The 26,404-nt window shown below is 42.3% G+C and overlaps 1 protein-coding gene and 1 long non-coding RNA gene across 2 annotated transcripts; one reads left to right on the top strand and one right to left on the bottom strand.

Moving 5' to 3' along the window:
• Positions 1–3,421: 3,421 nt before the first annotated feature.
• LOC113023956 (CD209 antigen-like protein A) lies at positions 3,422–7,016 on the bottom strand. The gene is made up of 6 exons (XM_026170459.2): positions 6,862–7,016; positions 5,111–5,200; positions 4,851–4,931; positions 4,611–4,753; positions 4,408–4,508; positions 3,422–4,244 (listed from the first exon to the last, which is right to left on the bottom strand). The coding sequence occupies exons 1-6, from the start codon at positions 6,896–6,898 to the stop codon at positions 4,103–4,105; spliced, it is 594 nt and encodes a 197-aa protein (XP_026026244.2). The 5' UTR covers positions 6,899–7,016; the 3' UTR covers positions 3,422–4,102.
• Positions 7,017–7,255: 239 nt separating this feature from the next.
• LOC145429216 (uncharacterized) lies at positions 7,256–22,726 on the top strand. Its single transcript, XR_013909440.1, has 2 exons — positions 7,256–7,630; positions 22,273–22,726. It is a non-coding gene; the product is annotated as an uncharacterized LOC145429216 (long non-coding RNA).
• Positions 22,727–26,404: the final 3,678 nt, after the last annotated feature.

The raw sequence follows: 26,404 nt of genomic DNA on the forward strand, positions 1-26,404 counted from the left end.
CGGGTCCGTGCTGTGTTTATGTGTTTTTTTACGCTAGATTCTGAGCTGCAGGTTTTGTCTCTCTCCAACCAAAATTCACTGAATCAGCAGCAAACTACTCTTCACATTTGATAAACATCGTCATGAGTTCCCTCTTACTTTTGCTGTTTTGCCTCCACCACAATAAAAATCACCCTTCATGCACAGCTCTCTCTCTTGCTCTCTCTCTGTGTACTTCAAGAACAGTTTCCCATCTCAAATCTGTTTTCTGCATTATCCATTCGCTTATTATCCACCAGTCTACCGTTATTTACAGCACTGTTGGCCGCTGTCTTTTTTTTTCTTTTTTTACTTAATGACCTCGGACAAGAAAGACTAATTTCTGCTGTTCAATACTGAAGACATTTAAACTTCTTAAAACTATGCAAAATTGCAGAATATTTTTAAGGTTATCTGCTATAAAAAGCCAGGCCAGGACAATCTCCTTCATGTGAAAAACGGGATGGACTTTCATAGCTGTTGGAAGCTGAAGACGATAAGTAACCGGGTTGTTTATTTACTCATGGCTGCAAAGTTTCTTCATCCAAGTATTAAAAACAATCTTTATATTTAAATGTATCTTTGTTTTCAGCATTAACACTGTGAGGAATTTTGAAGTCATTCAACAAATATGTAGGGCTCTTTCTTCCATTTGCACAATATCTATAAAATTAGAAACATCCTGTCTCAGAGTGACACCGAAAAACTGGTTCATGCATTTACTTCTTCTATGTTCGACTACTGTAATTCATCATTATCAGGATGTCCTATAAACTTCCTGAAAAGTGTTTGATTTGATCCAAACTGCTGCAGCAAGAGTACTGACCGGGAATAGAAAGAGAGAGCATATTTATCCTGTGTTGGCTTCCCTTCATTGGCTCCCTGTTAAATCCAGAATCAATTTCAAAATCCTGTTCCTCACGTACAAGGTCTTTTATAATCAGGGCTCATCTTATCTTAATGACCTTATAGTAACATGTCACGCTATTAGAGCACTTCACTGTCAGACTTTAGGCCTACTTGTTGTTCGTAGAGTTTTTCAAAGTAGAATGGGAGGGAGAGCCTTTGATTTTCAGGCCCCTTTTCTGTGGAACCAGCTTCCAGTTTGGATTCAGGAGACAGACACTATCTCTACTTTTTAGATTAGGCTTTAAACTTTACTTTTTGCTAAAGCATATAGTCAGAGCTGGATCAGGTGACCCTGAATCCTACCTTAGTTATGCTGCAATAGGTGTAGGCTGCAGGGGAATTCCCATGATGCATTTAGTGTTTCTTCTTTAGTCACTTTTCCAACCCACTATGTGTTTATACACTTCTCTGTATTTAATTATTAGTTATTATTAATCTCTGGCTCTCTTTCAGAGCAAGTATTTTGTCCTGTTTTTCTCCCCTCACCCCAACTGGTGGCGACAGATGGTCGCCCCTCCCTGAGCCTGGTACTGTTGGAGGTTTTTTCCTGTGAAAAGGGAATTTTTCCTTCCTACTGTTGCCAACAATACTACACTCAAAAGGATGTAACAATGGCAGTTTATTTGACTTATGATTACAGTTATCACTTTTTGAACACTTTTGTACAATTCAGTGTTTAAATAATGGTGCAAGTAATGGTCAAGTTGCAGATTTCAGCATCAGTGATGTTGAGATCTGAAACTTGACATGACAAACATACACCCTAAGACTATCTTTAGGATAAAGAACAACCAGTTCTAGAAGTGATGATGTGGCACAAACAGTACAGATGTCAACATCAGAGGTGTACTTATAAGTGACTTAGGAGTGAGCAATGAATATACCAGATGCCCTTCATCCATTCATTCTCCTCATGTATGGACATTGCTTGTGGTGTAAAGTGTCCAAAGTATTAATACTCTTTGCTGACGATACAAACATCTTCTGCTCTGGTGATGATGTGCAGAATTTATTGGAGGATATGACTAATGAAATAAGTAAAGTGAAGTTCTGGCTTGATAAAAACAAATTATCATTAAATTTGAATAAATCTAAACTTATGTCATTTGGAAATAGTAGTTTAAATACTAATGCTAAGATTCAAATAAATGGTGTTGATATTGAAAGAGTCAGTGAAAATAAATTTCTGGGGGTAATAATAGATGAAAAACTTAACTGGAGGCCTCACGTAAGATACATTCATTCCAAAGTATAACAAAGCATTGCAATACTAAACAAGGCAAAGCAGGTATTAGACAGAACATCACTTCATATTCTCTACTGTTCGCTGATTTCACCATACATAAGCTATTGTGCAGAAGTCTGGGGCAACAACTATAAAACCACATTGCCTTCACTTTTTACTCTTCAAAAAGAGCAGTTCGAATCATCCACAGTGCAGGTTATAAGGGAACATACAAACTCACGATTTTTGCAGTCTGAAATATTGAAAATTGTCGATCTAGTGAAATTCCAAACAGCACAAATTCTATTCAAAGCAAAAAATAAAGAACTGCCAGGTAATATTCAGAGTATCCTTTTTTGAAAGAAGTTATAATTTAAGGGGTTTTTGTAACTTCAAAACAGGGAAGGTGCGTACTACAAGAAAAAGCTTTTGTGTTACTGTGCATGGAGTGAAACTGTGGAACAGTTTGAATATGGAATTAAAGCAATGTCCAAACATAAAACAGTTCAAAAGGAGATATAAAAATTTGATATTCTCGAACTATAAAGACAAGGGAAATATTGAAATTAAGTGAATATCTGTGGGTGACCGTGGCTCAGGGGGTTGGAAATCACATCTGTAACCGGAAGGTCGCCGGTTCGATCCCTGGGCTCTCTGTCCTGGTCGTTGTGTCCTTGGGCAAGACACTTTACCCTACTTGCCTACTGGTGTTGGCCAGAGGGGCCGATGGCGCGATATGGCAGCCTCGCTTCTGTCAGTCTGCCCCAGGGCAGCTGTGGCTACAACTGTAGCTTGCCTCCACCAGTGTATGAATGTGAGAGTGAATGAATAGTGGTATTGTAAAGCGCTTTGGGTGCCTTGAAAAGCGCTATATAAATCCAATCCAAAAAATATCTCTATTTAAAAAAAATCATGATGTGATATTATAGTATATATTATATCAGAAATCTGTTCACTATTTTTATTACAGATTATATCAGTAAGGAAGCTGACTAAATGTTAACTGATATCTTATGGCAAAGGGGTGCGATTAAATAAGTGTGTACTTCTTCCCACTCCCTTTCAACATGTAAATGAATTAGAACGGTAGCAATATTGAAATGTATTGACTTTTGTTTAGTATTTTTCTCTCTCTCTTATCTTCTTTATTAAATCTACCTGTATATTGTTTGCATGTTTGAAATAAATGAACAAACAAACAAACAAACAAACAAATGTGTGCTGTTTTCATAATTCTGTAGATCATTAAACATAAACAGATGTCGCATCTAAAATGGCAATGGGTTTTTTAATAAGAAAAAGCGATTCCAGGCCTTTTAATGAAGTATATGTGGTAATAACAAAATGGCACTGAATACAAGCAGTCAGACAACTTCACATCATTCTTTCTACAAATAATTTGGTTTTTTTCTGGCACCCTTAAAAAATGGTAACTGTGACAATCTTCCACATGGGTATTTACATTTTTCTCATTTAGTTTCCAAACTATTGAAGTCATTTACTTGTTTTCCAGTAACCAGGCTCATGTTGTCACACATAACTCGAGAAACAGTTCTTGCTGTTATAATGTAATGAATAAAGTATTTTTGATATTATTTGCAAACACACATGATTATGTTTGCTTAAAGTAGATCAGTGCTGCCAACACATGTATGAAGTCTTTGTACATGTGTTGTACAAAGACACAGTGGGACAGAGGTATATTTTATATGTATAAAAAGAAGATAATCACATAATTTGAACAGTATTTAAATATTTTTCTATGTATGACATACAGACAACAGCCTGCACACCAACTTTATAAACAAAGTATTATGTTGGTTGTCTTTTCTTCTGCCTCTCTGCTTTCACTTAAAATCAGCTGACAACCTGAAATCAATGGTGATATTATATGACTACATTTATTTGTCATGATTTTACATCTTAATATTTTCTGTTGGGTTTAATTATCTATAAATTTTTTTCACAAATCCAGACTTTTTTTGTGTCACACGGTGCATCATTCCAGGAGTTTTCTCTTTCATAGAAATAGATTTCTCCACAATCTTCATCATTTCCTCCATAACTGTTAGGCTCGCCAGTGTCCCAGAAGCTGAACACAAAAACAGAAAAAAAAACTAACCATTTTATACTGACACTGAAGTCATGGTATACTGATCTAACAAACAAAACTTTACACCTACACTTTATCTTAAAATGCAAGTTACCAATAATAATTTATGAAAGAGTCATGCAACAAACATAAAGTGTGAAACCTGATGGTAGGTGTAGTCCCATCCACCCATTTCCATGTCTGTTCTTTTTCGGCGTCAGTCAATCCAATCCATGTCCGTTTTTTAAACTCTCTTATGAAGTTCTTATTCACAGAAAAAGAAATAAAGAATAACATTAAATACATCTGAGTTTTACACTTTTGTCTTTGTGTCTCAGAAACAGATTTTGCTCCTATATACTGTACCTGTTCCTCTCTGCTGTTGATAATCACCAGGTCTTCCCCTCTCTGCAGACAGTCCTCTCTGCTGTCTTTCCAGGTGTTTTTAGTAGATGAAACGTAATATAAACTGTGTTTGAAGTATATCCATCCTCGTTGGATATAGCGAGCTGCAAAGGACAGTAAAACTGAACCTTCAAAATTATGCTCAAGAAAATAACAAACAGCAATGTTAATAATGATAATACTGTTTAGCGTTACACTCACCTAATTCATTCATTTTAATGTCTTCTTCTTTAGTCAAGTTTTTAATAATGGCCTCACAATCTGGTGTTGTATCAGAACTGTCTGTAAGAGCAAACATTTCCTTAAGTAACTACACCACCAGAGTGCCACATGAATGAACCTGATTAAAGTTAAATTCATTGCAATTCTTCAAACTGTAACGGTCTCTGTCATTTCTATTCTTATATTATTCAGATGGTGAATTTATGGTCACATTACAAAGAAAATGTAAGTTGACTCACAAAAAGCCAGTCGTAGTGAAATGTTGAGTGTAGCTTGAAGAATACACAGAAGTGCAAAGCTCAAAGCAACCAGTCTGCAGAGTTTTCTTTCTGTGTGCAGGAACATGTAAGAAAATTACATTTATTGTCATTATATAAGAATGTACAACGAAAATTATGCTGCACTGCCAGGATATGGACTCATGCATAATAATAATAATAATAATATAAACAACAACAGGAGAATAAAAAAATGCATGGAGGGGTAAATAAAGAGAAAGTAGAAATGATAAACATGTTACATAATAAATATCTTATACATAAAAAAACTGTCTTTAGTGGTTTTTGAGTTCAGTGTGGTTACAGTGGTAGGGTAAGAACTGTTCAGGAATCGTTTGGTGTGACTTTTTATGCATCTGTATCTCTTACCAGATGTGTATTAGCAGACTGATAAAAGAGCATTAGCTGGTGTGCTAAACCATAAAGATTGCACAGAGCACAGGCTAAAAACAGCCTCTCAGAAATGTATATTTAAAGATGAAATGTTGACTGCATTCATTTCCTGGTTTGTCAGTAGCGGCTCCTGACAAGCAAGTCTAGGAGGGGAGAGCGCTAACAGCTGGATCTTGTAGGGAGGAGAACAGAGGACCGAAATATTGACTGCATTCATTTCCTGGTTTGTTGGTAGGGGCTGTCGAAAAGCGAGTGTACAGTACATCTGTTTGACCAACACCTGGACTATATTTAACATTTGCCTGAGCATACCTGGTGCCCAATAATCCAGCCCTAACTATATGCTTTATCAAAAAGGAAGGTTTTAAGCCTAAGCTTAAAAGCAGAGATAGTGTCTGTCTCCTGAATCCAAACTGGAAGCTGGTTCCACTGAAGAGGGGCTGAAAACTGAAAGCTCTGTCTCCCATTCTGCTTTTCAATATTCTAGGAACAACAAGTAAGCCTGCAGTCTGAGACTGAAGAGCTCTAATGGGTCATATGACACTATTTATTATTATTTGATTATAAAAAACCTTGTGGAGAATGATTTTGAATTAGATTCTGGATTAAACAGGGAGCCAATAAGGAGAAGGTAATATATGAGAAATTTGCTCTCTTTCTAGTCACTGTCAGTACTCTTGCTGCAGCATTTAGGATTAACTTAAAGCTTTTCAGTGAGTAAGTATCTGGTTAGTATGGAAGAGGATTAGGGCCACCGGAAAAAAAGTGGGCAGAGTACAATAACCTCGGTTTTAGCTGAATTTAGAAAGCCCTGATACTGAGTTCTTTAAAAGAAGAAACTATTAAATAGTTCATAAATATTAAATACAATTATCAAATAATTTTAATAGTGTTAGTGGTTGAAAAAATAAACTTTGAATGCAGTTTACTCCCTAATCGTTTGGTTTTCTTAAAAACTAAAATCCTCCACTTGATTCCAACAATATCTACCAAGGTGGGGTTTTCAATGAAACTCATAATCAAAGCTAGAATAAATGGTAAATGGTCTGTATTTGTGTAGCACTTTACTGGGGTCCTAAGGACCCCAAAGCGCTTTACACTATACATAATCATCCACCCATTCACACACTGGTGATGGCAAGCTACAGTGTAGCCACAGCTGCCCTGGGGCGCACTGACAGAGGCGAGGAGCCGGGGCTCGAACCGGCAACCTTCCGATTACAAGACGAACGCCCAACTCTTGAGCCACGATCGCCCCAATCAAACATATGACACTGACAGACAGCATGAAAATCTTCTAAATAAATTGAATTACTTACTTCTGGTTGAAGTATCAGCTCCATTTTCACAATCCATGTCAGATTTGTATTTAAGAACAAACTTATTTTGCTGTGGTGTGGCAAAGGCATGTAATAAGAAAATGCAGAACTAATTTATAACCTCCTTATCTTTCTTTCTTCCGTTTTTGATAGCATCTGCAGTTTTAAGCACACAGCTTCCTGCTTTGCTGTACTTCTATCTTAAGTTATGGTTTGTTAGTTGAGACAGTTTTTGTCATGGTCCCTGGTTCCTCTATGCAAGAGGTTTCAAACTCATTTTATCTTAGGGGCCACATTGAGGAAAATATATTCCCAAGTTTAAACTTTACAAGATTATCTCATGGGCTGGATAAAACCTTTTTAAAAACATAACCCCCCCCCCCCCCCCCCCCCCCCAGTTTGGATCAGGCCTGCAAATGCACCACTGCAAAGTGGTAAGTCAGAGCAGTCAGACATTATAATTGAAAACTATTGGCATTTTGTGGCCGCATGAGACAGCTGTAACTGTTGCAATCTGCTGTGTGGCAAGCAGGTTAGGACCCAAACGCAGGACTCCAAAAGCACAAAGTTAAGTGAGACCTGAGTCTGGGAACCTCCCTTGGTAGGTGGAGCTGGTTTTTTGTCCCTTTCATAAGCTCAGGTGTAGGCAATTAGGTTTTCTCTGGAGCAAACCTCAAGCTGTGAGTGCTTGGTCCAAGCCAGGCGAGTTGGCACTTTTAACTTCTTTTATGAAAGCTTGCTGCGGGCCCCCTAGCCTTCTGTTAGAACGGTAGGACATAGAAAATGTACTTGAGGTCTGGCTGTTTGGCAGAGATTTAAAGTTATTTGCACGCTTGTAGGTGGGAAACATTGCCTTACTGCGGCAGAGAAACGTGTAGTGGACTCCACCGTCACTGACCAATATTTATTAGGGTGTGATGCCAACTTGTGGACAGGTAACTAAGCAATACAGTTGAAGCCAGGTTGGAGGGATACTCCTGCTGCGTTTTAGTGTCCAGTGTAAGTCATCTCCTGCTTTCATTTACCGAGTACCGAGCTGCTGCTTTGTCGAGTGGATTTCTGGATTAATTTGTTTTTAAACTGGTGTAATTCGACAGCCAAGGGCTGAAAGCTTATTGTGATGGCTGTGTCTGTCGATTTTGTTCAGTTTATTTGTTTTATTCTTTCTGTATAGGCACCGCAGATATTGATTGCCTTTTAGAGTGGTTTACCTTTTTAAAAAAATTGTAATAAATATATCGCGTTGCAGATAGTGAGGGCACTGCATGGAAAGCCAACCCGCTTTTTGCATGCCTGAGTGAGTGAAGACGGCACTGAAGATTCACCTTTTTGTGCTTAGAAACATATAATCATTTATGCTTAGAAATATATAATCATTTGTATTCTGATAAAAATCATGTCCTTATTAGGTCTGATAAGATTCTGTGTGCACTTGTGTACCATGAGATGAGAGGAAGCAGACTTCCTCTCATCTCAACCAGACTTTTCTGTTTTCTTTAAAGAGTTCACAGCTTGAAATGTGCATTTGAAATATGACATATTGCAAGTTCCTGTTTTTATAGTTTAGCAAGATGCTTACTTCTGCTTTTCTGCATACCTCACACAGAGTTTAAAGATCGTATGGCTGGAAACTAGGGCTGGGCGATATGACCCAAAATTCATATCTCGATATTTTTTAGCTGGGTGGCAATATAAGATACATATCTCGATATTTTTTAAAGCCATAAGTTAAGAACAAAAAGAGAGTTCTTAGTCACACTGTGTCCCAGATGTCACACAGGCATTTTTATTTACATACAGCATAGATTTACATGAAGAAATTACTCAAAAATAAATTATCAGCATTTATTAAATAATCATGCTCCATAAATAAAAGAAAACAATGTTGTTTTTGTGCATAACAAAAAGCTCATAATTGTGCAGTCAAAATGTAAACTAACAGATGCTGAACATAATAACAAAGACAGATTTCACAGCTGCTCTGTTCCCAACTTCTACTGCGTGACTGACAGCCTTGAGTTTGAAATCCGCTTCGTAACCATGTCTCTTAACAGGTGCCATTTATGGTCCTTATACACACACAATACGGTAATATTACGTCGACGCACAGTATGTATCACTCCGCGAGGCTCCAGACTACGGTAGCCGTAATGCTCCGACAATCCATCAAGCGCTGCAGCTCCGTAGCTTACCAAAGTCGTAAAACATTTTTTGACAGATTGCTGAGCGCTGTGTTCCACATAAAATCGGTTCGCGGTCAGTAAGCACAACCAGAATTCATACATAAGGCGCGCTGTCAACTTTTGAGAAAATGAAAGGATTTTAGTCCGTGCAGCCCCTGTGGGCTGCATGTCGTTAGCGTGGTTAGCTCATTAGCGCGGTTAGCTCGCTAACACGTTGACGCCGTCCAGCCCCACAACTCGCTAACGGAGATTTGCCGTGTCCATCTGGTCGCTGCCTGCAGGTGAAGCTATGGGGGAGGGGGAGTTGTATTCAGTGAAGGAGAGGCGAGGCCGAGTAACGTTGCGTAGAGACAAAAGTGGACGAAAGAGAGGCAAACTTGTGGCTCCACAAGTATAATTATAACGTAACATAGACTATATCGATATAAAGGATATTGTCACATCTTATATCTCGTATGAAAATATACACAGCAAAATCTCCAGTGTTAAATTAACACTAGAGAGTGTCTATATGGGTCCACACCTCTGAGTGTTAAATACAACACTGGTGAGTGTTAAATTAACACTTTTGACAGTGTTATATGTTTAAAAGTAACCTAGTCAATTTTGAAGATTAACAATGGCTAACACTGAGCAGTGCTGATTTTCTAACACTGGAAAATAACTCAAAATGTTAGAAATATTCCAGTGTTAGAAAATCAGCACTGCTCAGTGTTAGCCATTGTTAATCTTCAAAATTGACTAGGTTACTTTTAAACATATAACACTGTCAAAAGTGTTAATTTAACACTCAACAGTGTTGTATTTAACACTCAGAGGAGTGGACCCATATAGACACTCTCTAGTGTTAATTTAACACTGGAGATTTTGCTGTGTATCGATATTTTTTAAAAACTCGATATATCGCCCAGCCCTACTGGAAACACACACACACACACACACACACGCACACAGAGAATACATTGACACTGATGTTGTTCAGATGTGCCTGCCTAAGAATGTCACATGTATTTGTAATCGCATATTCATGAATGAATGCTTGCTGACAATAAAAAGGGCTGCAGCGAACGAATCAGTTGGAGTTGCTTAGACAGGCGAGTCGCAGCACTGCTCTCCAATGCTCCCTTTGCAAGTGAAAAGTACACTAGTGTCTGTGTGGTTGCTTTCAGTAACAGGTTCTGTTTACCAGCAGGGTTGACCTAAACCCTGTTTTGCCCATTTGGGGTTCTGTGTCTGTTGCCATCTCTTTTAACGTGTGTTATATATTTTGATTTGTTTTTAACAGGTTCCCCGCAGCGCTTATCCTGTCTCACGGGCAATCATACAATTTTTATCATTTTTACCGCATTTAATAAAGTAACGTTTTTATTTGTTTGCAGGTGCTGCTGTTACATGTTTACTTTTATTTTTGTATTAACATTAAAACCATTTTAACTGACTGTGTGCCTACAGCTCTGTCCTGTTGTAATAGGTACCTACCACAGGTCACATTAAGTCCAAAAACAAGTTTATTGCTGAGCTCTCCCAAAAACAGAAGATACAAGAAAATTGGAATAGGTTTAAACCGGGAACTACTTACCTCAGGAAACACAGACAATCTGAGCACACGGCTACATGGATGGATGGATACAACAAAGGGGGGAGACACAGACAATTGCTTTGTCCGAATTCAGGGGAAGGATGCTCTGAAGGACACTACCTACCTACGTAGGCTGATGGTGAATCTGAAGAGTTTGCTGCTTGAGTCTCTGCGGAGGTCGCAGTTTCTGTGGTGCCTGCGGCTTGGTCCTGAGGAAATATAAACAACCAAACTGTTAATTGTATTTGTTTAAATAATATTTATAAATCAAGCAGTAGCAAAATAAAATTTCAAAAATGAAAAAAAAGAACACCTACTTGTTCAATGCTCAGGACAAGTTCTGTGGTGAGTGCTCCATAGACTCTCAGCTGAGTGACATCATCCAAGTGTCGCAGGGACTTGAATCGAGGATCTAAAGCTGTGCACTTGTGTAGGTAATTCTGAAGGGCAGGATTAGTGTATCTCTGCTCCCGGTCCTACCTGATTTTTTTTTTACATCTCTCACTGCTGGGCTGTCATCATCAGACTGCGCCATAGAGTTCAGGATGTTCATTTTAAGTGGCAGGATCATGGATCCTGTTGAAGATGACGCTTCACACATCATGACTGTCACAGTTTTTAGGGTTTTCATGACTGTAACAAGATTTTCAGCCAGTGCATGTTCTTCCTGAGTTAGATTCTGATTGTTCTTCATACTCTTCTTCACAGTATTGTCAGCCATAGCAGCATACACTGCAGCTTGCTGTTGAAGGTATCTTTCCATCATATCATGAGAGGAGTTCCACCTAGTTGGAACATCTTGAATCAGTTTTTTTTTCACTAAGCTGCAGCAGATGCTGGTATTTCTTAAACACATTGCATCCTGTTGTGCTTCTGTGAAAGAAGGAGACAATTCTTCTCATCTTTGCCAGGAGATAGGAAACCTTCTGCACTGCCATTCCTTTCTGAGCAGCTATATTAATAGTATGTGCAAAACATCTGATTTGTGGCCCCAGTCCAGCAGCTGTGACAGAATAAATTATGTTCTTATCATTGTCAGTGGTTACAGGTATTGTCACATTTGGTCGCACTAACTTCCAGTCTTCCACAGTTTCAGAGAGACCTTTGGCTAAGTTGTCAGTGGCATGACCAGGCGTGTCTGCAAAACACAGTTTTTCATCTGTCATTCCGGATCAATGTAATGTGCGGTGACAGTGAGGTAGCTCTACGTAGCTCCTGACGTCCAGCCGTCTGAGGTCAGAGCAACAGCGGGTGCTGCTGACACTGCCGTCTCTAATTTAGCAGGAAAGCAAAGCAGGAACTGCGGTATCGGTGAAATAGGTTCGTGAAGGAATACTGTAACGGGGCTCAAGTACTCTCAGCATTTCCTGAAACCCGGTGTTTTCTACAACAGATAAGGGTCGCATTTCGATAGCAATAAAAGTAGCAATTTCCCTGTCAATTTCTTTTGCCCTCTTAGAATCATGCGCTAACGGCTGTCTAAATGACTCCGGCAAAGTTTGTAGCATGCGTGTTTGTTGTTGTTTTTGTCTGCCTTCTCTTGCCTTTGCACTTAGGTGATGTCGGCGTAAATGTGCATTCATATTTGTTGTGTTCTCACCTATGTAATTAACCATTGCGTGGCACATCCGACATACTGTTGTAGTTTTGTCCACAACGCGCTTACCATCAGGGTCATACTTCACACGAAAGGCAAAAACGTTCCAAATGCCAGATTTCAATGACGGTGGAGTAAGAAGTAGTTCAACGTTGAGGCCGTTGCCATGTTGCAATGAGCTTAACTTCTGTCTCGCTAGCTTGATTGAATGCATGTGGGCGGCGCTCAGTGGCTCTGCGCTCGACAATGCAGCCTAGGTGGAGTAGTTGAACGCAGATTCACTAAGCTCTCAACACAGACAGCATCGTCAGAAGAAAAGTTAATAGAATAGATATATAAAATGTTGTATCGTTCAATACATATGCGTACCGAACCGAAAGCACTGTATCGAACGGTTCAATGTCGATATATATATATATGCAACAATACATGTATGGGGTGGAGGGAGATTAGCCAACTGTCATAGCTGCAGAAAGGTGTGACAAAGAAGGTGCCCAAGAAGTATAGCAAGCTGTCCATACCCAAGGCCTTAGAAACTACCAAACAACGACTCAGTGCTTTGGCCAGTCTCTTGAAGAGATACACCAGAGAGATAGAAGACAGGAGAACAAACCGGCTCTTCTCCACAGAACCGACCAAGATGTACTCTCAGTGGCAGGGGAACAGACTGAAGACGGAGAAATACTGGAAGAGCATATGGGAGAAGGACGCAACCCATAATGGCAATGCTCAGTGGCTAGTGGATCTGAGGGCAGACCACAGCAACCTCCCTGAACAGGGTCCAGTAACCATCACAGTGGCAGATATCCGAGAAAGGGTCTCCAGTATGGAGAGTTGGACAGCACCAGGCCCTAACATGGTTCTACTGGCTGAAGAAGCTGACTGTACTCCATGAGCATTTGGCAGCATGAATGAACCAGCTGCTAGTTGACGAGAGACACCCAGAATGGCTAACCGAAGGCCGAACAGTCCTGATCCTCAAGGACCCCCACAATGGTCCGGCCCCAACCAACTACCCACCAATAACCTGCCCCAGTACCACATAAAGCTCCTGTCAAGCATCATAGTGGCTTAGAACAGGGATATGGTTCTATACATGAGTGGGGCACAGAAAGGGATTGAAAAGAATACCAGAAGTTAAAAACACCAGCTGCTGGTAGACTGAGCAATCAGCTGAGACTGCAAGACCAGGGTGATCACCCTGTGCGCTGCCTGGATTGAATACAAGAAAGCCTATAACTCAATCATCATCATTGTTTATTTATATAGCACTTTAAAAACACACCTAGTAGACAAAAGTGCTGAACAATACAACTATAATAATAATATAAGAACTGAACAAAACAATAAAATTAATAGAAATTAATAAAAATGTCAGTCACCCACAGAGTTAAAAGCGAGAGAATAACAATAGGTTTTTAAATCTGGACTGGGTGGGAGTGGGAACCAATGTTCCCTCTAAGCTGCGCGCATGCGCAATTGCGGACTGCTGGCATGGTCTCTGCGCAGAGAAAATCTGCGTTGTGCACAAAAAAAAATCTAACCTGAATTGAAATTAAAATTAAAACTTTAACAATTCTATTTTGCAGTGTTAGTCAGTGAGTGACTGGCTGCTCCCATATGGGATTAGAACGATGCCACCTTATCCCATAGTCCAGCCAATAATGCGATTCACATTCGTATATACGCGGATAATCAATGTCGTTGACAGGCTATGACAGCGTCCTTATGTGCCGACACCGGTGTTTTAGCTAGCAAAGCGGCGTGGCTGATGTGGAGTGAAGCCATGTCAATGACAACGTGTACAACCATCGGAAATGTGAGCAGGACAGACGGAACAATTGACAGAAAAAGTGTGAGTGATGTGGTTGAATTTCCTCCTACCAGTTAAAAATCGAGACGCAGCATTTTGCACTAACTGTAAGCATGACAAAGTGCTCAGCCCCTGCCCCTATTAGACTCAATGCCCCATACCTGGATTCTGGAATGCCTAGACCTGTATAAGATCAACAGGACCCTAAGAGCCTTCATCAGGCGTACAACAGTGGAGGCCAACTTCAAGCCCATAGCACAAGTCACCGTCAAGTGCGGGATCTACGCATGCGTATGCTTTGTCTCCAATGCTGTTCTGCATAGGCCTGAATCCCCTCAGTGAGATCATTGACAAGACTGGCTATGGAATACCGTCTACGGAATGGAGCAGTTGTCAGCCACCTCCTGTACATGGATGACATCAAGCTGTATTCCAAGAGTGAACGAGACATTGATTCACTGATTCACGTGACCAGGATATACAGCAATGACATCGGAATGTCATTCGGACTGGAGAAATGTAGTCGGATGATAACAAAGAGAGTGAAGGTATTTAGAACTGAGGGGATCGAACTACCAGAAGGCAACCTTGCAGACATACAGGACAGCTACAAATCTGGGGATCCCACCGGCAAATGGGAACCATGAAGAGGCCGCCAGCAAAGCTGCAACCACCAAGTTCCACCAACGGTAAGAAAAAGATCCGGGCTATTGACATCTACGCCCTGCCTGTGATCAGGTACCCTGCTGGGATGACAAGCTGGCCAAAGGAGGAGATAGAAGCCACTGACATCAAGACAAGCTCCTGACCATGCATCACGAAGATGGCCCCAACCGACAGCGTGCTCAGTGAATACCTCAGGCAGCAGAAACCCAAGAAATGGTAAATGGTAAATGGCATGTATTTGTATAGCACTTTACTTAGTCCTTATGGACCCCCAAAGCGCTTTACACTACATTCAGTCATCCACCCATTCACACACACTGGTGATGGCAAGCTACATTGTAGCCACAGCTGCCCTGGGGTGCACTGACAGAGGCGAGGCTGCCAGACACTGGTGCCACCGGGCCCTCTGACCACCACCAGTAGGCAACGGGTGAAGTGTCTTGTCCAAGGTGACAACGACCAAGACTGTCGGAGCTGGGGCACGAACTGGCAACCTTCCGACTACAAGACAAACTGACAACTCTTGAAAGAGGGGGAAGACGAGGAACCATCATGGAAGGACAGGCCCCTGCACGATATGTACCACAGGCAGATAGAGGGGGTGGCTGATATCCAGAAATCCTACCAGTGGCTGGACAAAGTCAGACTGAAAGACAGCACAGAGGCACTTATCATAGCAGCACAGGAACAACCTCTGAGCACAAGATCCATAGAGGTTGCGGTCTACCACACCAGGCAAGACCCCAGGTGCAGGCTGTGTAAAGCTGCCCCTGAGGCAATCCAGCACATAACAGCAGGGTGCAAGATGCTAGCAGGCAGGGTATACATGGAACGTCATAACCAAGTGGCTGGCATAGTATACAGAAACATCTGTACCGAATACAGCCCAGAAGTCCCAAGGTCAAAATGGGAGACACCCCCTAGGGTGGTAGAGAATGACCGAGCTAAGATCCTGTGGGACTTCCAGATACAGATGGACAAATGGTGATGGCTAACCAACTGGACATAGTGGTGATTGTTAAGTTTATCTAAGTCAGTGGTTCCCAAACTTTTTTTTGCTGGGCCCCCCTTTGTTTTACAAGAAAAATGCTCGCGCCCCCCAACCACCTAAACACCCACCCCCCTCGCCAAGGCTGGACTGGGACAAAAAAAATCGGCCCGGGCATTTTGACTAGAGACCGGCCCACCAGGATAAAGATTGAAAATATGATGTCATTCAGGGGTAAAACCGCAAAGGATTCTGGGAACTTGTGGCAAGAGGTACTAGCGCACGCAGGCTTTCAATTGAACTCAGTTATACAGCGATAAAAAGAAACACAAAAAATGGCAAGAAGCTGTTGTATTATTAACTGCAATAGCCGGTCGCATGACAGCCACGGGAAGCCAACGGGTAAAGAGATCGTTTTGTTTTTTTTAATCGGATTACGTCGTTGAAGAGAAATTTTTTAAGCCATGTTTCCGAAGTAAGAGCCGACGGATGGTCTGGATATACCAAATATAACGTCTCAGAACACTCCAGCTCACATGTTAGTCTGCTCCAAGCATTCCCACAAAGGTCAGAGTTTTGTAGTAGTTAATACGTCATTTTTCTTAACATAATTGGTGGTATAGGTTACAAGCAAGTCTAGCGCTGACCAGAAATTGTCGCGCTATGCTCCTTTATTTATTGTGCATAAATAGTGAATTGTCCTGACACAATATTGCGTTTCGCTTGTTATTACCATGGTACATTGACAAAAACATATACTTTTATTCACAGGATAAAACAGTTGTTTTGTATCACTAATTGCCCAGTACGATTACAGCATACAATATTATTGTCACTGCTACATTTCTGTAATGCTACCAGAAATTATTTCCACTACTAATTAAATACCGTTGAGCTCAAAGGTTATATTAATAAATGGTTAACGAATGTGTATTTATGACGACAATTTGTGAGACTGGTAAACTTACCTTTGTTCATACGATGGTCTTTCGTTCTACACGGTGCATTTCAAGGTCCTGTACCCATCCATCGGTAAACTGTACCTGGGCTTGTTGCAGTGACCTGAAGTTACTAAACTTCATGAGTGTATGCACTCACTCCAAGAACCGCATAATTATAAATCTGAGCGTGGTGAAGTTGGGCAGCACGCTAACGTCTTTTGTCCACTCTGTGTGCTCGTAAGGGTCTGACCCTTTCACTCCTTTGATTTTTTCCTCGTATCTTTCCTTTGTCTTTTCGTCGAGTCTGTCTTTGTACGGACTGGCATTGTTCTCCTTTTGTTTTGTACATTCCTTTTTTGTGCGGCAAAGAAAAAACAAGAAGGTATTGGAACCAGAGAATGAACGTTTTGCGGTGCTGCAAATGCTTTCATTTGATGCGGTACTTGGATTGTTTTGCCACGAGTTCCCGGCATTCAATGCGCGAAAATCACGTGATTGCTAAACAAGGGGGAGGGTGCATCCGGCCTTCTCGGCTGTAATTGGTCCAGCCCAGAGTTAATCATGACCAATTGGCCAATCCAACACCTTTCATTATATATACCCTTCCTAAAAAAAACCCCCAAAAAATAAAAACATCGGCCCATAAAAACAAAAAATCGCCAGCGGTCCACCGGGCAAATGCCCGGTATGCCCGATGGCCAGTCCAGCTATGCCCCTCGCACAAACACATCCTGCAACCATACACACACAATTTTTTTTTTCAAACTCCATTGCAGGTTTATTTCACACCTCAAACATTTAGTAAACAATTAAGCAAATACAAGTAAACTGCAATAAATTACAGGTAGTAATAAAATAATCTCCAAACTCTTTTATGCGACATTCACCATCCACACTTAAAAGGGTATTTTTGAAAACGCAGCTTTTTCTGCGCGTTTGGACCTTTCTCCCACACGTAAATGACGTTTCGAATCACCGCAAACAGAGATTTTTTTTAAACGCAGTTGTTTTTGTTTACATGTGGACGAGGAATACAGAGTTCGTTACGCAACGTCAAAGGTATGTGCCTCTTTTCACGTCACGCTGTGCGCCCCGTTATTGTTTACATGAGATGAATTGCAGAATGGGAGGTAAAGACAAAATACTGTTACTGTTAATCTTACCATCTTCAGGTTTTACATGCTTACATATACACATGTAGTTACTGTCCCTCCATTTAGAAAGGCAAAGGTGTCATGGTGTGATTTTTTTACGTGTAGTTGTCTTTTTTTTCCTGTGTGATAATATTCAACATTGCTATCAATACATTTCTCAAAAAATGCCTCTCTGTGCAAAATGGGTTCAAAAACATAAACACCTGTGGGCAGTGTTGGGAAGGTTACTTTTAAAATGTATTCCATTACAGAATACATGCCCCAAAATGTATTCTGTAACGTATTCCGTTACGTTACTCAATGACAGTGACGTATTCTGAATACTTTGGATTACTTAATATATTATCATGCTTTTTACAACAACGTGAATGTACTATTGCTGTGTGATTTATTACTATTACTGAAGGTCCGCGACTCCGAACTGTAGTAAAGGGACCTCTGACTAATATGGCGGCGTCCCTGTCGCTCGTAGCCGAAAACTAGCTTTACTTTGTTGTGTGGGTCAACTTTTCTTGCGAGAGACAGAGAGAGGCGTTGAAAGGCTGCTCCAACAGAACTTATTGTTTTTGGAGGAAAACACGAACACGGTGTACAGTCGAGTCTTAATAGCTTACTTACAACTGGGCTTGTCAGGCACTCTTCTTGGCTGAAGTGGTTATTATTATATTTACATGCTTCCAGCTCCCGTTTTTCCTCGATGACAACTCGTACCTTTCCACTCCCCTTTTTCTCCCTCCTCGCACTCACAGACACATAACGTGTATGGCAGTCCATTCTCCCTGCAACACGGACTACACTGCCCATGATGCTACATTCTTTAGAGCTATGCTTGTAGCATTCTGCCTGTTAGCTTAGCTTAGCACAACAACAACAACAACGAAAAGGCGCTCTCTCACCCAGGAAACACACAGTCGCAGAGAGAGAGCGTCGCCCTGTAACCATGGCAACCGTAACGCTGCCGCCTGGAACAACAGAACGTAGCTGTCAAACAAAACCCAAACAGTCCTGACCCGCGACAAAATGAAACAGGAAAGTACCGCAGTGTAATCCATTTATTTCAACAAAGTAACTGTATTCTGAATACCACCTTTTTAAACGGTAACTGTAACGGAATACAGTTACTCATATTTTGTATTTTAAATACGTAACGGCGGTACATGTATTCCGTTACTCCCCAACACTGCCTGTGGGATACTGTTTGTCCGTGATTTGGAGAGCCCAGCGTGTGCTCCCGATGCAAGGGATACTAATTCTGTCGGAGATACCTACCTCGGCACTTGTGCAGGTGAAGCCAAAGGGAAGACATGCCTCATCCTATTTTCTAGTATCTTGCTTGGAATGAAGTTGGTTTGGAAACATATTTGGTGATGCTTTATTTCCTGCTTTGCGTTTGTGTGGGAGCCCTGTCAAAAACCTGTCAATTATGTTAGCAGTGTCCAAGCATCTTCTTTTTTTCATACCGCGCCCCCCCTGCAATGGCTCAGTTCCCCACACTGATCCTCTGATCTAAGTAAAACCCTTTGCTGGAAAAACAGAGACAACCTACTGCAACTACCAAAAGCAAGACGTATGACACCAGAGCTCTTGATCTCTTGTGATCTCGTGCACGAGGGAGATGACCAGGCCAAGCGCTGTTCCTGCTGCTTGAACCCCAGTGACTCTCAGTCAATCCCTCTGCAGCACTGCTATTTTATTGTGGTTACATGAATATGCATAGGTTCATTAACATATATATGTGTGTACATGAGTGTGTGTATGTGTGTGTCAAAGGGTGACCCTGTGAAAGCTCCCCAGACCTGCTGGCGCCGGGGAGTGCAGCAGTTCACCTAAACAAAAGGTTCTTATATCCAAACAGATACAGATGTGTTTACCATATCATATATCAGAAAAAAAAAAGGTACGACCTCTCTCATGACCTCCCAGAACACCCTAGGACGTGAACGTCCTCCCATCTCATGGTACACAGAGCCTTACTAAGGATGAGACCTATCAATATATAACTGATTATATATCTCTAAGGTCAATTGATTATATGTTTCTACCCATATGGAAAAGATATATATATAAATCTTATAAAGTTTGTATCTGTCTTGTGTGAAACTTGTATGAAAAGCAGGGCTCTAGAGTGCGACCAATTTGGTCGCAAATGCGACCAAATTTTTCAGTGGTGCGACTAAAAAAAGTATTTGGTTGCACCTGTGCGACCAACTGTTCGGGTAGCAAAAAAAAAAAAAAAAATTTCTGCAACCTTCCCTGTGGTCAGCAACAGACACACATTATGCCCCTATCGTGGACTAAACCAATCAGAGATAGTAAGGGGCGGGACCTCTCTGATTGGCCGTGGTCCAGTTGAAAGTGCAGGTGGAAGAGAGAGGTGAGTAGCTTGAATAAAGCGATATCGATTCATTAAATCCTGAATCGACTTTTAAATATAACTGTGTTTTGCCAGAAAAAAAACTATTTCAACAACAACCAAACAGCAAATGAGAGCAGGTACATGGATTCCACACAAAGACGTAACACAGACCCGACGCATCAGAATCAGCTTTGTCTTTCTCGGCTTTCTCACCCGACGACACGCTGTCGGAGCTCGGCGATTCTGCGTCCGGTCCGCGCTGTGATTACGTCTTTTTGCGCTGATTCTGAGCTGCAGGTTTTGTCTCTCCAACCAAAATTCGCAGAGCCAGCAGTAAAAGAAGCAGCAAACTGCGCTTCACATTTGATCAATGTCGTCATGAATTTTGCTGTTTTGCTTCCACGACTATTAAAATCACACTTCATGCACAGCTAGCTCTCTCTCTATCTCTCTCCGTTCTTCAAGAACAGTTTCCCATCTCCAATCTCTGTTTTCTGTATTATTCATTCGCTTATTACCCACCAGTCTACCGTTGTTTACAGCGCTGCTGTCTTTTTCTTTTCTTTTTTTTCACTTAAATGACCTCGGACAAGAGAGCCTAATTTCTGTTGTTCAATACTGAAGTAATTTAAACTTTATATGCAGAATATTGTAGAATATTTTTAAGGTTATCTGCTATAAAAAGCCAGACCAGGAAAGTCTGACCACAACACCATCTTCCTCATTCCCTAGCATAAACAAAACATATGAGGAAGAAGTCGCCATGAGGGAGGTGAAACGTTGGTCTGACCAATCAGAAGCTACGGTACAGGACGCACTCAACGACGTGTGTGCGAGATAAAATTTCAGTAGTGTGTGTGAGAGCATTTCAGTAGTGTGTGTGAAAGCGTTTCAGTAGTGTGTGTGAGTGTTTCAGTAGTGTTTGTGAGAGCGTTTCAGCAGTGTGTGTGAGAGTGTTTCAGTAGTGTGTGTGAGAGCATTTCAGTAGTGTGTGTGAGAGCATTTCAGTAGTGTGTGTCAGAGCGTTTCAGTAGTGTGTCTGAGAGATAAAATTTCAGTAGTGTGTGTGAGAGATAAAATTTCAGTAGTGTGTGTGAGAGTGTTTCAGTAGTGTGTGTGAGAGCGTTTCAGTAGTGTGTCTGAGAGATAAAATTTCAGTAGTGTGTGTGAGAGATAAAATTTCAGTAGTGTGTGTGAGAGCGTTTCAGTAGTGTGTGTGAGAGCGTTTCAGTTTCAGTAGTGTGTGTGAGAGCGTTTCAGTAGTGTGTCTGAGAGATAAAATTTCAATAGTGTGTGTGAGAGCGTTTCAGTAGTGTGTGTGAGAGCGTTTCAGTAGTGTGTGTGAGAGCGTTTCAGTAATAAAGTCCCTCACGCACCTCATACCGTTTTCCTTCGCTAACCCCAACCGGTCGCAGCAGATGGCCGCCCCTCCCTGAGCCTGGTTCTGTTGGTGGTTTCTTCCTGTTAAAAGGGAGTTTTTCCTTCCCACTGTCGCCAAAGTGCTTGTTGGGTTTTTCTCTGTATTATTGTACGATCTACTGTACAATAGGCAACTGTTGTTGTGATATTGTGCTATATAAAAATATATATACAGGGCTTTAGAGTGCGACCAAATTTTTCAATGGTGCGACTAAAAAAAATCTTATGTCGCACCGGTGCGACCGACTGTTCAAGTAACAAAAAATAAATAAAATAAAAAATACTCTACAACTCTGAAAGTTTCCGTGTGGTCAACAGCAGACACACATTGTGCCCCTGTTGTGGTCTAAACCAATCAGAGACAGTCGGGGGCGGGAGCTCTCTGAGTGGTCGTGGTCTAGATATTCATGTAGTCCGTGTGTACATTTGAAAGTGCAGGGCGGGCGGAGGGAAAGAGGTGAGTAGCTTGAATAAAGCGATATCGATAATTTAAATCCTGAATCGTCTTTTAAATATAAATGTATTTTGCCAGAAACGCCATAATCTCAGGTTAAAGCTCAGAAAACTTTTTCAACAACCACCAAACAGTAAATGAGAGCAGGTACACGGATTCCACACAAAGATGTAAACACGGATGATCTGATATCGTCGTGTTGGTGTTGTTCCCAGATCATCATTGTTACGAACTTGCATGTCCATGTGTTTGTTTGTGCAGGTGTTGCGTCCTTTTATGTTAATTCAGCTGTCCCAGGGCCCTGCTCCGATTGGTGCGTGGATACACCGCCCCGATGTGACTGGTTCCAGCTGGAGGACCTGCCCATTAAAAGGAGGCTGGAGCGCTACAGCGGGAGAGGTCCTCGCGTTTCTCCTCATGACCCAGCAGTATTCCTGTGGCAGCCGCTGGCTGCAGTGCGCTTGATAGTTGTGGAAGTGGAGTGGGTAGGGGTGAGCTGCCGTTTCTTTTGACCACCCGTTTTCTCCTGTTTTGAGTTAGTTAAGGAGGTCAGACTCTGTCTTTATTTTCGACTTTGTTTTGGTAAAGGTCAGGGGTGCGGGATTTGTGTAGATTTGTTTTGTTTATTGTTTTGGCCTTGGCTCACCCTGAAGTGTTGACACTCCCGTTTTGGTTTCTTTATTTTCACATTGTAAATAAATCACCTTGTATCTAACGGATTTGTTTCTTGTGGCTGCTTGGGTCTTGGGGGGGGGGAAGCGAGTGCCTCACACATGTTATGGCCTGGCCCTAGACGGGTCGTAACATGAATTGGGGGCTCGTCCTCTGCCTTTTTCTGTGTAAAATAGTGAAGTGCAGGAAAGCGGATTTGCTTATTATTGCTAGTTGTTATGATGTTCAAGTGTCCTATGGTGCACGTAAAGCGGAGGTTAGGGACGCTTTGTGTGCAGAGCTGGTGGAGCGAGGCATCCTTCCTGGCCCGAAGGCAGCTGTAGAGCAGCCTGATGGCGGGGTGTGAAGGTGGCTCCGGAGGCTGAGCCGGGGCCGCATGCCAAAGGGCCTGTTAAGGTGCTACCAGGCGAGGCGGACTCTGATGCTGCTGAGGCAGAGACTGAAGCAGCTGGGTCTGGTACGGCCGGGGAACCCCTGGCGGGGCGGTCTACGGAGGATCTCCGTTTGACCCTCCGTATAAGGGAGGTGGAAACCTGTGCTAAAGAGCTTGAGGTACAAGCAATGCACCTCCGTGTCAGAGCTTTGGAGCTGGAGCGAAAGCCCTCCACATCTGCCTCTAGTCATCCTAGTACGTCCACCGCTGTCCCAACAGGTTTTGACATCACTAGGCACGTTAAACTGGTTCCCCCGTTTCGTGAGGCCGAAGTGGACTCCTATTTTAACGCTTTTGAGCGTATAGCGGCCGCGTTAAGCTGGCCGAAGGAATTTTGGCCGCTGCTGTTGCAATGCAAACTGGTTGGCAAAGCCCAGGAGGTGTGTACCAGTTTATCAATTGAAGATAGCCTGGATTATGACATCATGAAGAAGACTGTGTTGCAGGCATATGAGCTCGTCCCAGAAGCCTACCGTCAAAAATTTAGGAAGTGTGAAAAAACTGCCAATCAGACATTTGTGGAGTTTGCCCGTGAAAAGAGTCGCTTGTTTGAACAATGGTTGCAGGCCAGTAAAGTAAAGGATCTCGAGGGGCTGAAAGAGCTTCTTTTGTTAGAGGAATTCAAAAAATGTTTGCCGGACCAAGTAGTCATTTATCTGAATGAGCAAAAGGTGACGTCACTTGCTAAAGCGGCAGTGATGGCTGATGAGTTTACTCTCACCCACAAAACTATATTTTTGACCGCTGTCGCACAAAATATCAGGGTGGGACAGGAGAGGAAGATACGATCACCAAAGGTAGGACTGAAGGATAGACAGAAGGATGGAGGTAATCGCGACTGTTTTTATTGTCGCGAACCCGGACATTTGAGTCTGTCCCGCGCTCCGGAGGAAGGAGCAGCGCAAAGGCTCTAAAAATCCAGCCGGCGTGGGTCTTACTAAAGTTGTCCCTTTGCTTAAAATGCATTCCACCCGTGATTTGCACCATGCGGATGCTGAAATAGAGCCACGTTTTATCACCAAAGGCTTTGTTTCTGTGACGGGAGAAGAGAGGGATAAAGTGCCTGTTACTATTCTTCGGGACACAGGTGCGCATCAGTCATTTATGTTGGACTGTGTACTGCCATTGTCAGATAAAACTGCTTGTGATTCAGATGTGTTAGTTTGGGGAATTAAGATGAGCGTTCTTCGGGCGCCGCTACACAAGGTGCATTTGCATTCGCCCGTGAAAACGGGGCATGTTAAAGTTGCCGTGAGTTCCCAGTTGCCTATTAAAGGGGTTTCATTTATTCTGGGAAATGACTTGGCTGGTGGGACAGTTTTTCCACCGCCTGAAGTGGTGGAAACGCCTGTTCCTTCTGTTACTGATGCTGCCACCCCTATATCAAGTGTGTTTGTGCTATTACTCGTGCGTCAAAAAATTTGACGATGTTATGGATGTTGCTGACACGTTTATGGCGACGCTAGACGAAAGAAAATCTCCCAGCCGTGAGAGTGGCAGAATAGAAAGCGGAAATGATGTGACAAAACTGATGCCAGAGCTGGATGAAAAATTGAATAGGGATGCATTGACAACCGCTCAGCAGAATGACTCATCACTGGCTCCCTGTTTTCTATCCGCAGCCAAGAGTGCAGGAAGTGAATCCCCCACTTCTTATTTTGTGCAAGATGGAGTTCTTATGAGGAGGTGGTCCCCTGACCGGAGTGGTTTGCCTGGTGCTACGCAGGTGGTGGTGCCGAAGCCACATCGAGGGCAGGTGCTTAGCTTAGCGCATGATGCCAGCATGGCTGGACATCTTGGGGTGAACAAAACTTATCATCGGGTGTTGCGCAACTTCTTTTGACCGGGGCTGAAAGCTGATGTGGTGGCATATTGCCGTACCTGTACCACATGTCAGATGGCGGGGAAACCTAACAGACCCATCCCACCTGCTCCGTTACATCCTATTCCAGTAATAGGTGAGCCGTTTGAAAAAGTAATATTGGATTGTGTGGGTCCCCTGCCAAAAACTAAATCCGGACACCAATACATACTTACAATAATGTGTTCAGCAACAAGGTTCCCGGAGGCAATTCCACTACGCACGCTGAAAGCAAAACCGGTGATAAAAGCACTACTTAAGTTTTTCTCTACTTTCGGGCTTCCAAGGGTTATTCAAACAGACCAAGGAACGAATTTTACTTCAAAAGTGTTTGCACAGGTTGTGGAGGAGTTGCACATAAAACATGTAAAATCCAGTCCATACCACCCGGAAAGTCAAGGTGCTCTGGAGAGATTCCATCAAACCCTCAAAGCTATGCTGCGCAAGTTCTGCGCAGAGTCGGATAGAGAATGGGATGAGGGTCTGCCGTTATTGTTGTTTGCCGTCAGGGAGACCACTCAGGAATCCTTGGGATTCAGTCCAATGGATCTGGTGTTTGGACATGTGGTTCGCGGTCCCCTCCAGCTTCTGAAGGAGAAGTGGTTGTCAGAAACTTCTGAAACCCAACATAATGTCCTGGATTATGTTAGCGGACTTCGGGAAAAACTCCACCTTGCATGTTAGTTAGCTCGAAAAAATCTGTCACATACGCAGGCTAAAATGAAAGCTCATTATGATAAAAAGTCTGTTTGCAGAAGTTTCCAGCCGGGCGAGAAAGTGTTGGTGTCGCTGCCTGTGGTAGGGTCCAGTTTGCTAGCCCAGTTCGCTGGCCCATATGTGGTGGAACAGAAACTCAGTGACAACAATTATGTGATCCAGACCCCAGACCGCCGGAGAAAGTCTAGGGTTTGTCATATAAATATGTTAAAATCGTATCACTCGAGGAGCCCTTCTGGTGCGCCGTCTCCAGTGTGCACCGCTAGTGTTGTTTCTCCTTATGAACCCTCTGATGACGGGCTGCTCCAGAAAAGTGAAGCGCTGGGTAGCGGCCGGTTGAAAAATTCGGAGATCCTAAATGATTTAGACACATATTTAGCCCGCCTATCTGAGCCCACTCGGGCTGACATCACTGATCTGATAGAGGATAATTTATCACTCTTTTCTGACCATCCTCGTCAAACTGCTGTCCTGTGCCACGACATTGACTTGGAAGGACATAAACCGATTAAGCAGCATGCCTATCGAGTGAACCCCGTGAAAAGAGCGATAATGCAGAAGGAAGTTGACTATCTCTTAGATCACGGTTTAGCCTTTCCGAGCGCCAGCGCATGGAGTTCGCAGTGTGTGCTGGTACCAAAACCTGACAACACTCCTCGGTTTTGTAATGATTACAGGAAAGTTAACGCGGTTACCAAACCTGATTCATT

This window comes from Astatotilapia calliptera, chromosome 6 (assembly GCF_964374335.1).
Source record: "Astatotilapia calliptera chromosome 6, fAstCal68.1, whole genome shotgun sequence".
NCBI lineage: Eukaryota > Metazoa > Chordata > Actinopteri > Cichliformes > Cichlidae > Astatotilapia > Astatotilapia calliptera.

Excerpts from the sequence above, each read along its gene's own strand:
- LOC113023956 (XM_026170459.2), bottom strand. The coding sequence starts at position 6,898 with ATGGATTGTGAAAATGGAGCTGATACTTCAACCAGAA. Across the intron at positions 5,201-6,861 it reads AGCTGATACTTCAACCAGAA|AAAGAAAACTCTGCAGACTG; the intron begins GTAAGTAATTCA and ends TCCTGCACACAG. Across the intron at positions 4,932-5,110 it reads TTCACTACGACTGGCTTTTT|ACAGTTCTGATACAACACCA; the intron begins GTGAGTCAACTT and ends TTGCTCTTACAG.